At 38.5% G+C, this 13,371-nt stretch overlaps 1 protein-coding gene across 1 annotated transcript in view; it reads left to right on the top strand.

The window, feature by feature from the left end:
- myo3a (myosin IIIA) overlaps positions 1–12,063 on the top strand; it is a 45,948-nt gene extending 33,885 nt beyond the window's left edge. The window contains exons 20-30 of the mRNA XM_053494507.1: positions 593–798; positions 2,347–2,458; positions 2,657–2,819; positions 3,598–3,684; positions 3,767–3,890; positions 3,971–4,424; positions 6,216–6,357; positions 7,932–8,062; positions 8,186–8,226; positions 9,878–10,006; positions 11,056–12,063. Coding sequence (XP_053350482.1) covers positions 593–798; positions 2,347–2,458; positions 2,657–2,819; positions 3,598–3,684; positions 3,767–3,890; positions 3,971–4,424; positions 6,216–6,357; positions 7,932–8,062; positions 8,186–8,226; positions 9,878–10,006; positions 11,056–11,164 — 1,698 coding nt within the window. The 3' untranslated portion in view covers positions 11,165–12,063. The remainder of the gene's footprint in view (positions 1–592; positions 799–2,346; positions 2,459–2,656; positions 2,820–3,597; positions 3,685–3,766; positions 3,891–3,970; positions 4,425–6,215; positions 6,358–7,931; positions 8,063–8,185; positions 8,227–9,877; positions 10,007–11,055) is intronic.
- The last annotated feature ends 1,308 nt before the right edge of the window (positions 12,064–13,371 follow it).

Below are 13,371 nucleotides of genomic sequence, written 5' to 3'. Positions count from 1 at the left end.
GAAAGCCAAGTAAAGTGAGTTTACATTTTTCGCATTTTGTGCAAGATTAAGTGAAGACATAGCACCATGAGTCCCAAGAATATTAGACTGCAACCTCCTCAAGGAGAGAAGGGAACCACTTCCAGCTTTGTTTTTAAAACAACCAAAAAGAAATCCAAAATTTCTCCCTAAGAACTGAAATTTGTATGCAGAGGTACCACTGTAATCTAGAGAAGAATATAATATGAACTTAAGGTGGCCTTCTACAACGTGCATGAGCCTGAAGAGGGGGCTGTGAGAATTCCATTATTGTAGCAACAACGCAGTGACATCTCAATAACAACTCAGTCTGAATGTCATCTGATGTTCCCTGTCTGCGCCATTCTTGTAGTACGTCAAGTCCATAAGTGGTATTAGTTACTCCATGACCTTGTCAATGCCATCGTTGATATGTCCTTATTATATATATATATATATATATATATATATATATATATATATATATATATATATATATATATATATACATAGTATAACAAATCAATTTAGTTTCTTGTATTATTATTTTTTTTAATTAGCTACAACGCTAACTAGCACACATTCTTTTTTTAAGTATTCACTGATGGACCTGCTTTCGAAGATGGTGGCCGGACAGCCTCACTTTGTCCGCTGTATCAAACCCAACAACGAGCGCCAAGCTCATACGTTCGACAAGGAGAAGGTGCTGATTCAGTTGCGCTACACGGGCATTCTGGAGACGGCCAAGATCCGCAGACAGGGCTACTCTCATCGCATCCTTTTCGCCAACTTCATCCAGAGGTTAGACGGCAGCACATGTGAATCCAATAACACTCTGTATGAAAGAAAATATATATACAGTGGAGGAAATAATTATTTGACCCCTCGCTGATTTTGTAAGTTCGTCCAGTGACCAATAATAAAGATAGAAACTGATTTGCATTTCATTGAGTGAAATAAGTATTTAAACCCCTACCAACCATTAAGAGTTCTGGCTCCCACAGAGTGGTTAGACACTCCTACTCAATTAGTCACCCTCATTAAAGACACCTGTCTTAACTAGTCACCTGTATAAAAAACACCTGTCCACAGAACCAATCAATCAGGCAGACTCCAAACTCTCCAACATGGGAAAGACCAAAGCTGTCCAAGGATGTCAGAGACAAAATTGTAGATCTGCACAAAGCTGGAATGGGCTACAAAACCATAAGCAAGAAGCTGGGAGAGAAGGTGACAACAGTTGGTGCAATTGTTCGAAAATGGAAGGAGCACAAAATGACCATCAATCGACCTCGGTCTGGGGCTCCACGCAAGATCTTACCTCATGGGGTGTCAATGATTTTGAGAAAGGTGAGAAATCATCTTAGAACTACACGGGAGGTTCATAGTTAATGACCCTGCTGAAGAAGGCACATGTGCAGGCTCGTCACCTGAATGGTTCAGAGATTGACTGGGAGAAGGTTCTGTGGTCAGATAAGACCTACATTGAGCTCTTTGGCATTAACTCAACTCGCCGTGTTTGGAGGAAGAATAATGCTGCCTATGAACCCCAAAACACCGTCCCCACCGTCAAGCATAGAAGTGGAAACATTTTGCTTTGGGGGTGTTTTTCTGCTAAGGGCACAGGACAACTTCACCGCATCACCAGGAAAATGGACTGAGCCATGATTGTAAAATCCTGAGCAACAACCTCATTCCCCAGGAAACTGAAAATGGGTCGTGGATGGGTGTTCCAGCACGACAATGATCCAAAACATACAGCAAAGGCAACAAAGGAGTGGCTCAAGAAGAAGCACATTAAGGTCATGGAGTGGCCTAGTCAGTCTCCAGACCTTAATCCAATAGAAAACCTATGGAGGGAGCTGAAGCTTAAAGTTGCACAGAGACAGCCTCGAAACCTTAGTGATTAGCAGATGATCTGCAAAGAAGAGTGGACCAAAATTCCTCCTAAAATGTGCGCAAAAACTTGGTCATCAATTACAAAAAAACGTTTGACCTCTGTGCTTGCAAACAAGGGTTTTGCCATTAAGTATTGTCTTTTTTTGTTAGAGGGTTCAAATACTTATGTCACTCAATGAAATGCAAATCAGTTTCTATCTTTTATTTAAAGTTATTTTTTTTATTTTCCTTCTGATGTTAAAATAAACTTACCATTAAAATGATCCTGTTGTGAGACTTTTCATTTCTTTGTCATTGGACAAACTTACAAAACTAGCGAGGGGTCAAATAATTATTCAAGAGTTCTTGATTGAGGTTGTATAAAATGCCATACCAGAAAATTGTGCAAAGAAATAAATTTTTCAGCTGTGCAATTTTAACTGCTTAAAACACAACCCATTCTGTTTGTAGATACTACATGCTGGCTTTCCGTGTGGATGAGGAGCCAGCTGTCAGTCCTGAGACGTGTACTGCTATTCTGGAGAAAACCAAGCTGGAAAACTGGGCTCTAGGCAAAACAAAGGTAGAAAGTCTGGTTCAAAAACTATTTAAGGACAAATTTCGTCACATTTACTACATAAAAGCAGAGAAAATATTTTCTGTTCAGAAACAGAACAGTAAGTAATGTCCAAAACAAAAGTCCTAGCAGTTAATAAAACCAATTATACAGTTTCTAAAGATCTGCCATCTAGAGAGGTTTATGCATGTGCTGATATTTCAGGTCTTTCTAAAGTATTATCATGTGGAGCACTTAAACCTGTTGGTCAAAAGAACCATGGACCGGATCGTGCTGGTGCAGGCGTACGTACGGTGCTGGCTGGCGGTCCGAAACTACCGAAAAACCATTGGAAAGAGAACTGAGAGTGCTGTAGTCCTGCAATCAGGTGAAACCACAACCGAGCAAAATTACAATTATTTCTCTCTCTCTCCATATATATAATGTATATATACTGTATATATATATTATATATGGTGCAGTCGAGAGTATGAGGTTGTGCATTGTCCTGCAAAAACAGAAAGCCTTTGTTGATTAAACCAGGCTGTTTCAACATTGATGGTATCCAAGCACTAGTGAAACACTGGGATAAGTGCATTAGTGTAGCACAATCTTTTCAAGTCCTGATTTAACTTAAACTCCACTCGTGGATTACAGAAGCAAGTGGAAGATCAGGACTGGTGAGAAGATTCAGCTTTAAATTGATCAGAATAAATTTTAATTAAGAAAACTATATTTATCCCTTAAATATGTGGATTTGAACTTTTGAAAATTGTATTAAAGATGTAAACAATATCTTAAGAATGGTATCTCTACACATCAATAGAAATACACAGAGCAAACCTACTTGAGCAGAATCTTATAGTTTTGAACATTAGCTTCAGAATGATATAATATCTTATATATTTTTGTACACTTACTGTATCTGGCAACAAGCTTCAAAATCTTCCAGATTTACCCTAACATGTGCTGACATCAGTACAGTATAAACAATCTTGAAGCAACTTATAGTCACTGGATTAAAAATGCTATGTTTAATTTTTTATCCTGATTAATTTTTATATAATAGCCACTTTAATATAAGTGCAACAAAAATTTACAGGCTTGGTACAGTATAATCTGTAATATGTTATAGAACAGCCTTAATATTTTGTTGTTTTCTTTAGCATTCAGAGGACACATGGTGAGAAAACACATGGCTGATGATAAAACCAAAGCCAAACAGGACGGTGTCATTGTTCAACTTCAAGCAGGTAAGAGTCTTTCCGAACAATGAAAATTTAGGTTGGAAAAACAAAAATCCTCCTCATGAACGTTCTCCAAACTTGTGTCTAGTATGCCGAGGATATCTGGCAAGGAAGAAATACAAGGAGTTAGTGGAGGAGAAGAACAAAGCTGCTACCAAGATCCAGGCACACTATAGAGGACACAAAGAGAGGAAGAGCTTCCAAAGGAAAAAGTACGCGACAGTTTTTATCTGCAATAGAAAGTTATAATCTTTATAATCTCCTGTTGACAAGCTGTACTGTTTTCTTTTAGAGAAGCCATGCAAAAAGAAAAAGAACAGCCTACAGAAGAGGTCAAAGAGGATGGTGCGGTCGAAGAGGACAAGTCGGCTGAAGATGCGGCCCAGGAGGAAGGAGCAAAAGAGGCTGAGAATAGTGAAGGGTCTACACCAAATGAGGCTCCAGTGGAGGAAGTACCCAATGAGCATGTGGAAGAAGAGAATCCAGCGGAGACTGGAGACGTGACAGAAGAACAGCAGAACACCTCACAGAATGAGGATCAAGCAGCAGAAGAGAGAACAGCAGAGGAGTCCAGCGCCCCTCAAGAAGAACCTGAGATGGAGAAAGAACCATCAGAACCTGTATCTGAGGAACAGAATGGAGGAGGAGAACAAGAAGGAACAGAAGAGGTCAAGGATGCAGAGTCGAAGCAAACTGATGAAGAGCAAGAACAGAAGAGTGATGATTTTGAAAGCTTCTCCAAACATGTGAGTAGGAAGGTTCTTTTTATCAGGAAGCATGTCAATTGAATAGGGGTTTATATTTAGGACTAGGTTAAATTAGGAGTAATAGGAGTGGGTCCAGATAGTGGAACCAAACTAAATCATTTTGGTGGCAGAGGATTTAAGGGGTAGGAGCATTCTGTAGGTTACAGGCCATGTAGTGCAAAGTGGCAAAGTCTGTATGTCTGATTCTCTGGATAAAGCTGTCAGAGGTTACTTTAACTGCATTGAAAATTGACAAAGTATTTTGGACAAAGAAGTGTTTTTAACAATAGTTATACAATATTTTACCAAATGTTATTTATTCAGGTGCTTTATACCCTTACTATAGTTATTAATACTTTTAATATGCACATGCCGTTACTGAGTCTAGACCTGATCAACTGAAGCAACCCCAGATCATACCACTGCCTCCAGAGGCTTGTACAGTGGACACTATGCATGATGGGTTAGGCTTAGTAGTTATGTACTACCCTTCTTACTATGACTCGCACATCGCTCCAAGTGTACAAATTCACTTTCACTATTGAGTGTTTACTGTAAGTGATCTCCGTTTATTTATTTTTTTCTGACCACATTTTTTTCTGACCACATTCAGCACCATCCCTCCAGGTTTTGATAATGTTTTGAAGAGTGATTTTAGATCTCTTAAGTTGTTTTCTTTGCTTTAGACTTGGCTGGGATGTTTCCATGTACAGTATGTATCAGTTCACTCCTCTGTGTTCATAAAAAAATAAAAAATACAAAATTTCACTTACTAGTTTAAAACTTTTACTACACTACAGGTACTATAGTGACATCATTACTGGACATGGTACAGTAAATGGTCCCCGTTTTTGGGATTAAAAATTTTACTATAGAATGTGAAAGCTCAGTAAAACAAAAAGTATGAAAAAGTATGAAAGGAAGCCACTTTTACCTAATAAGAATATATATTCGACCTTAACACGAATGAACAAATAGGTCTAAGCTGGCTAGTCAGCATATAAAGATATAAAGTGAAAGGAGATTGTGTGTAATTTATTTTCACTAATGGAGCAAAAAATAAACAGAACATTTGTCCATGCTATGTTTAAAACATCACTTCTTCAAGTGGTTAGTGGCTTAGTGGTTAGCACTGTCAGCTTGTTTCTCCGGAGTCCAGGTTCAAATCCTGCCTTGGGGTCTGTGTGCATGGAGGTCCAGGTCCCCTGCAAGCCTGCACACGATAAGCGGTATTAAAAAAGAATAGATAAATAAATGAAGTTTTTTTTTCTTCTGGATTGTCATTGTCAGAACTACAGAGTTTAACGTCCTCTAGGAATTTCCAGGCTGCCACAGATATGGAAATGAAAGGGAGCATTTAGTCCATATATGGAAATAAGAGCAGCACAGGGTGCATCTGTGACCATATATGGAAGAAGAAGAAAGTCATAGTCATTGGTATCTGCTATATCTGCACTCTGTTATGAGATAGATGGCATGAACTAATTTGCCAGGAATTCTAGTAAGACTTTTTAATTAATCAAGGCAAATGTTTCTAATCTTCAGTGCTGATGCTAGCTGGGATTAAAGTAGATGGGAGATAAAATTATGGATTGAGTGATATTAAACTACAACGCTTTTGAATTTTTAATCCTAACTATTTTTTTCTACTTATGATTTAACAAAAATCGACTGATCCTTTGTCCCCACAAATCTTTTGAGACACAGCAGAGTAAATGGTGTCAGATGTTATGACAAACAGCACACTTTCTTTTGGCAGTCGTGACATTTTGTCTTTGTCTTCTTGTCCAGATAAGTAGCGTCTCTCAGGACTTCCTGACGCTGCAACAGAAGCTGAATCAGATCATAATGGCTCATCAGGTCAACCCTTCCAACAACGGCATGTTTACAAGAGGACAGGTCACGAACGGTCCTCAGAATCAGCAGCTCTCAGGTAAAGCCTCACGTCGTGTTATTTTTGTACTGCCGAATCTTTGTTCTAGTCAGTTCAAGTTGGTTTCCTGCTGCAGATTGGATCAGGGAATAAAAGTATTTTTTTTTTATTGTCAAGCCTGATTGTCTGCAACATACGAGATGTCAAGTGCTGGAACAGGAAAGCCGCTTCTCGACAGGCTGTGTCATCAGAACATTTGTTTTGTCATGCACGTCACTGGATTTCTTCAGTTGATATGTGTAATTGCTTTTTGTGGATGCGAGAGGGAAAAAAAATGGTGAATATGCCTTATTACTGTCCAGTGTGGAGCTCTGGAATATATCTCCAAGTCCTAACTCTTCATCAGGAATGATGGGCTTGGGGGTTCAAGCCAAACCAGGGCTTTTGATCGTTTAGAATAACAGAATCAAGAACATCAAAAAGTTATGCGAGTAAAAACTCCCTTTATTTCTCTATATAATCTCTATGCTAATCTAATGCACTTATCTCAGTGTTTCACTGCTGCTTGGACACCATCAAGGTACAACATTTTCTGAAGTCTGTGTCACTTCTGAAACTCTGGCCTCCCAGGAACTCCTTTAATAAGCCCGAAAAACCAGAAATTTCATCACAAGTCAAAGTTTGACTTGAACGCCCGTCCTATTTTTTTTTTTTTTTACAATTTTACAAGTTACAATATCAGAGTATTACATGAACCAAATGCTCCTTAATGTGAGAACAAGATATAATTTCACTCTGTAACACGCAACCACACCGACCACATTTTCATCACTTGCCTGATAATTTGTCATAAAGTCATAAAAAGGTCGGGCTTATTAGAAAATAAAACACACACGAAACGATAATCAAACTTGATTATTGTTGCTCGTTCTAAGACGTAAGGAAATCCGAGTGGCCTTTTGAATATCAATCATATTTCTCTTGCTACAAAGGTCATTAAATGCTAATCATATTTCATGAGAATGTCCTCCTGCAATTACGCCTAGCGTTAATATGAAGACTTTAACTTGGCTCCAGTCCTCTGAGCAATAGAGAATTACTGATGACCTTTTAGTGGGCCTGTTACAAACTGTCTCCTCCTGCTGAAACCTGACAGTGTCCATTAATCACCTTTACGCTAGCACTAGCGCTGACTACGCCGAGGCTAAGATAGCAGATCGAATAGTTGCTAATATCCATCATCTCGATGATCTAACAGCAGATTTACACCAGAATGAAATGTCTAATTTTGGTTTGGTGTGTTTCCCTGTTGTGTATAATTAATTCAGAAAAATAATCATCTGGGGGACATGTGGCAATTCGGTCAGAAATATGAAAGGAAGTAATCACGTTTGCCAAGCGCGCATACAAATCATATGCACACAATTACCGGATAATTCCTTGATTGATGTGTTTAAAAGTGAAGCGAGACCTCCTTGCTCTGATGCTCTGGGATCACCCGAGTGTGCTAAACAACAATTCACATCAAAGAGGAAATCGCACCAGGGTTTGATTCAAGCAGAATTAATGCTGCATAACAAAGTCATTAGAACTGATCACAACATAACTATATAATGACAATGTTTTGTCCCCAGCCCAGGACGCACCCTCGGACGCACCCTCGGACCCACCAGCTGGTCCACAGCAGACACGGATATCTCGCCGAAGCACCAAACCAAAGACCCTGAGCACTCCTGAAGACTCAGCATACTACAACGCCATCCATGTGAGTTCATGTTTACGCACAGTGAACCGTGGCAAGGTTCTGCCTCAACTTCCTGTGTGTTCTCATCTCATGAGTTCTCTCTCTCTCTCTCTCTCTCTCTCTCTCTTATCATGTTTTCCGCAGCGATCCATCCAGGATGACAAGAAGAGGTCGAGGAAGCAGAGGTGAGCACATACATACATACTGACAAAACAAAAGCAGGGCTGAGTGAGCGGTATACGGCTAGAACGGGGCGTGTGTGTGTCACAATCAATATCGGAGAAAATATGTGGAAAAATAGACAAGCAAAAAAAATGTAATCATGAAATCTAAATTTAAGATGAAACAAATACGAATTCATCAAAGGACCAAACCTAAATTCAATTCAATTTCAATTCAATTTTATTTGTATAGCGCTTTTAACGATTTACATCATCACAAAGCAGCTTTACACAATCAAAAGAACTAAGTTTGTATGAAATGTGAATGTGTATGAATCAAAATGATATGATTGTCCCTGATTGTCCCTGATGAGCAAGCCTAGGACGACGGCGACAGTGGCAAGGAAAAACTCCCTGAGATGGTAATAGGAAGAAACCTTGAGAGGAACCAGACTCAACAGGGAACCCATCCTCATCTGGGTGAAAACAGATAGCAGGGATTGATGTGCATAATAATATGCGAGACTGAAAGTTCAATATAAGAGGAGATGTGTAAGATTAAAGTCCAGTTTGTTCCTGGAGGCTCAGGTAGACTGTGAAAAATTCCAGTCCTGAACTAAATAAAGGTTGTGTTCATGCAAAATGATTGCGTCTTCTTGTTGCTTGTAAATTAGATCTCACTCACGTACTGTATATACACACCCACACACAGGTACATGTATATACAGGTATGGGTGCGTATACGTGTGTGTGTGTGTGTCTCATGCGGAGAAAAACAGACTCGGGTGCATTGATTTACAGATGGAGACAGACAGCAGTAGTTTACATGCATCATTAAGAGTAGAAGGACAGCATGAGAGACACAAACCAGGATCCCAGTCTGAGAAAAAGAAGAGAATGACAGAAGAGAGAGAGAGAGAGAGAGAGAGAGAGACTTTTTAATCATCCATGATGTACCGATATAATACCATTTTAAATTCAACAAATAACATAGATAGATAGATAAGTAGATAGATAGATAGATAGATAGATAGATAGATAGATAGATAGATAGATAGATAGATAGATAGATGGATGGATGGATGGATGGATGGATGGATGGATGGACACCAACACAAACTGAGGGAGATAAAGGATAAACAAAAAAGCAAGAGAAAGGAGGATCAGGAAAGGAGAAAAGAATAAGAAAGCAAATTAAAAGAAGTGTAAGAATGAGCAATGAGCAAAGGATAAAGGCGAAACAGGTGAAGGAAGAATGGAACAAAGGAAAGACAAAAGACAACATGGAGGACAAAGAAAGGAAGAGAGGTTAGGAGAGAGGAAATAGGTAAAAAAAAAAAGACTAAGAGAGAATAAAGGAGAAAGAGGACACTGAAGGGTTGTGACAGAAAGGAGATAAGAGAATGGATGTGAGATGGAGAAAGAAAAATAACAGAGGATAGAAGGGGAAATTGTAGAAAGTCAGAAATGATAGGAAAAAAAACTGATAGCTCTCCATGCATTTTCTTAGACAGAGAGAGATGTCCTGTTAAGTAAGATGGCTGACAGTGTGAGGACAAAAACTCTGTGTGCGTGTGTGTGTGTGTGTGTGTGTGTGCGTGCGTGCGTGCGTGCGTGCGTGTGTGTGTGCGACCTCATGATGACTCTAGTGCATTTATTTCTCTGTGATCTCCAGCCCTAAGAAGCTGTTAGACGCTGATGATGAGTATTACCAGAGTCTGAACAGCAATAAACCCACAGCCGAGAAGTCCGAAGATGCAGAGGGTCCGGAGTCTGACGAATCTAAAGCTCCAAACCAGTTCATGTGAGTAGTCAGAAACTCTTGATGACCCCCACAAGTGTCTATAAATGTACATATGAACGGTTTTACACTGAAGGTCTAAAACGTATGCTAGTGTCGCTGTGAGTAAAAATGCTTGTACTCAGAGTCAGGTTATGTAGCTGTTTCAACAAAATTCTGTGCATATGAGGTTGCCAGATTTAAAAAAATAATAAAAGTGAGATTAAGCTTTAAAGACGAGCTGTTGGTGGTTAGCAGATGGGAGATGTCTGCTTAATTCTAACCCAGCGATCTTTAGCTCTTAAGATGAGCTTTTTCTGGTCCAGGCATTCTGATTAGCCAAGAACATTATAATAGTTTCCTCAAAACTTCCCTTTTAACTTCCTCAAAGAAACATTTAAGGGATGATCATTTAAAGCTACAGTACAGACACTGGAACAGCGCGCTCGGAAAGGGAGCGAAACGGAAAGAAAATCAAGGATTTTCTGACTGGCATTTCCACTGGAACATCAATAGACACATTTAGAGATAAATCTATCTATCTATCTATCCATCCATCCATCCATTCATCCCTCTCTTACTCCCTCCAAGACTTACTACTAAGTTAAAAAGAGGGGATGTAAACCCCTAGGCTTGCTCATCAGGGACAAACTGATAGTTATGGTCCATACTCTTTCCATACATCGTTCCAACTTATGTATTTTATTATTTTTAATTGTTAATTCTGACACCATGACCCATGTTATAAGTGCTATACAAAATAAAATGTAATTGCATGGAATCTTAAAGTTTAAGTTCATGGATGATCGCATAACTCGGACGTTTATTCCTCAGTTTAAATCAAACCTTCAAATGTGTAAATCTTAAACTGCTCTTTAGACTGTCGTCTGTATTAAATCCTCACTCATGTAAGGCCTTAACGTTGACCTTGCATGTCAGACTGGAAGATGCATGATCTGTGTAAAATATTCAAAGGCAGCGGCGCATTTGATGAAGCGTGAGATTATCTAAAGACAAACAGCTCCATTACGCACACGTTTTTTTTCTTCTTCTTCTTCTTCTTATGTCTGCAGGCAATCGCTTCCCAGAATGCTGCCTATGGAAAACGAGGACAACCCTTACGACTACAGGAAGCTGCTGAGGAAGACCTCACAGAGAGGAAGGCTTATCGAACAGACCTAGACTCTGGATTGTCTTCTGGGACTTGATAAACATTTTGTAAATATGTACAGATGTTTGTAAGGCTTGTCCAGCCATGCTTCCTTTATATATGTATATATGTTATATAATTGTTTTTTTTTTCCCCGACATATGTTTATCACGGGAATACTTCAGAAAATAAAGAAATGAACACTGATGGGAATTCAGTAGCATGAACTTTTTGCTCTAGTTTTGTGCTCTAGCATCCACATGTACAGTAAATAACTAACACAGTTTACAGTCTAAATGTAAAGCAGGTTCTGTGGCTTCTTCACTGACTGGTGGTTAAATCATCCTGCACTGTGTGAATGCACTTTACTGGTTTCTTTTATGTTTTGTGCACGTTTATGTTTTTTTTCTCATATTTCTGGTGTTTCAAGTGCACAGCTCCAGTGCCATTATTTATGAACCAGGCATAGGTTTTGCTATATTTAAGCCGTTGCTATGCCAAAGTGGGAGACATCATGGAGAGCCTTCTTAGCTGAGACAGCGATCAGAGTGAAGTCGGATAAAGTTCACTCAGCGGAAAAGCAGATCCACTGAAGGGGAAAGGACGCGAGATGTAAAACACATGCTTTGGCTTTAAGTTTGTCTGTGTGAACTTTGACCTGTGAATTCACCAAAAACTTACTTCTGACACATTAGAAAGCAACTGGATGGGCCTGTGCCTTTTTATTTATTTATTTGTGACTGGTTTAAAAAAAAAAAAGGGGTGCCTGCCCATGATTGAACACCGGATTCAGTAAACTGTGCCTGTCTTTGTTTGATGGAATGTCTGAAGAAAGAAAGAACAATACTTGAAAACATCACATCACCAGGACTGCCTCATTTTGAATCGCCAGCGAGGAATGATATCTTGAAATCCGTTCACTCTATGCAAAATGGTGAAATGTACGTTTTTGTAAAAAAAAATAATAATAATAAAACTAATAATAAGATGCATATCTGTGTAATAAAAGCGCAAAATAAATTGTGCTTATCTTTCTGTATGTACTGTATATACTGCATGCAATACATCTTTTTTTTATCTAAGTGTCTTTCATATTTGTTCAGATGAGTACATTGAAATTGAAGTCTGATAGTTTGTTTTCCTGAAAGTTTTTCAATCAATCTTTTTATAATGCTATTCAGATCCACAAATACAATACTATATACATAAACTCCATCATTTAACCTAATTATAAACCCAGTCATTCGAACAATAAGGCAAAGGATCAAAATGTTCGTCAAGCTAGACGCATAGACAAGCAGAGCATTCTCTCTCAAATAATGTCAGACACTCAGGATGTTCTAATTATAAATTTAATCCTGACAAAAAAAAAATGTACAGTTTAACAGCTAATATTAGTGTTTGTCTTCAAACAGTGTTAAATTCGGGTTAAAGTAAATGATTGTTCTTTGTGCATAACCTTATTGAGCTTATTATTGAAGTAAGCAGTTTGTACTGAAACTATAATCCGTGTCACCATTGACTCCGCTGCAGCCACAGCATAATAAAACACAAGAAAATGTTAAGGCTTTGCCACACTGCACTCTGGGTTGATGGTGTAATCTTGTGAGATATACAGAATACAGAAAAAGAAAAATAGGTTTTTATTTCAACATGTTTTTTTTATATATTGAACATGAAATTGTCTGTGTATGATTTTTCTTCTGTCTTATTTTTTTTTCATTTTCATAAATATTCATTACACATCAGAGAAAAACATAAATGTGTTTGTGTGTTTCAATGTGGAAACTGGAGACCTAAGGCGTTTTTACCCAGAGGAATGGGTAAAAAAAAAATCTGATCTACAGATATCATTCATCTGCTAACAGGTTCCATTCCAGTCATTTGCTACAAAACAAGATTTTCTTAGCCTGATTTTTTATTATTTTTTTTATCATGAACTGTTGAGGGTGTTGATCCCTTCCTGGGGATGGCTCTATGAACGGTTAGGTTGCAGTTACCACTTTTGATCAATAGGTGTAATAATAACTACGAATCTAAGGGGAGCATTGGGTGCTTTGCATCATGATTGCACTTGACTTGTGAATGAGGACTTAATAAAGATGAATAAATATGATAGGAACAGCTGATAGATATCCTCATTGATTAATAAATTGAAAGATAAAAACCTTGTTTTAGCCCTGAGCTTTGGTCAATGCCCTCATGAAGGTTCACATGTTCTATTATTGTTTCCTCATGT

This window comes from Clarias gariepinus, chromosome 4 (genome assembly GCF_024256425.1).
Source record: "Clarias gariepinus isolate MV-2021 ecotype Netherlands chromosome 4, CGAR_prim_01v2, whole genome shotgun sequence".
Taxonomy (NCBI): Eukaryota; Metazoa; Chordata; class Actinopteri; order Siluriformes; family Clariidae; genus Clarias; species Clarias gariepinus.
This window is presented reverse-complemented; position numbering and strand designations above follow the sequence as displayed.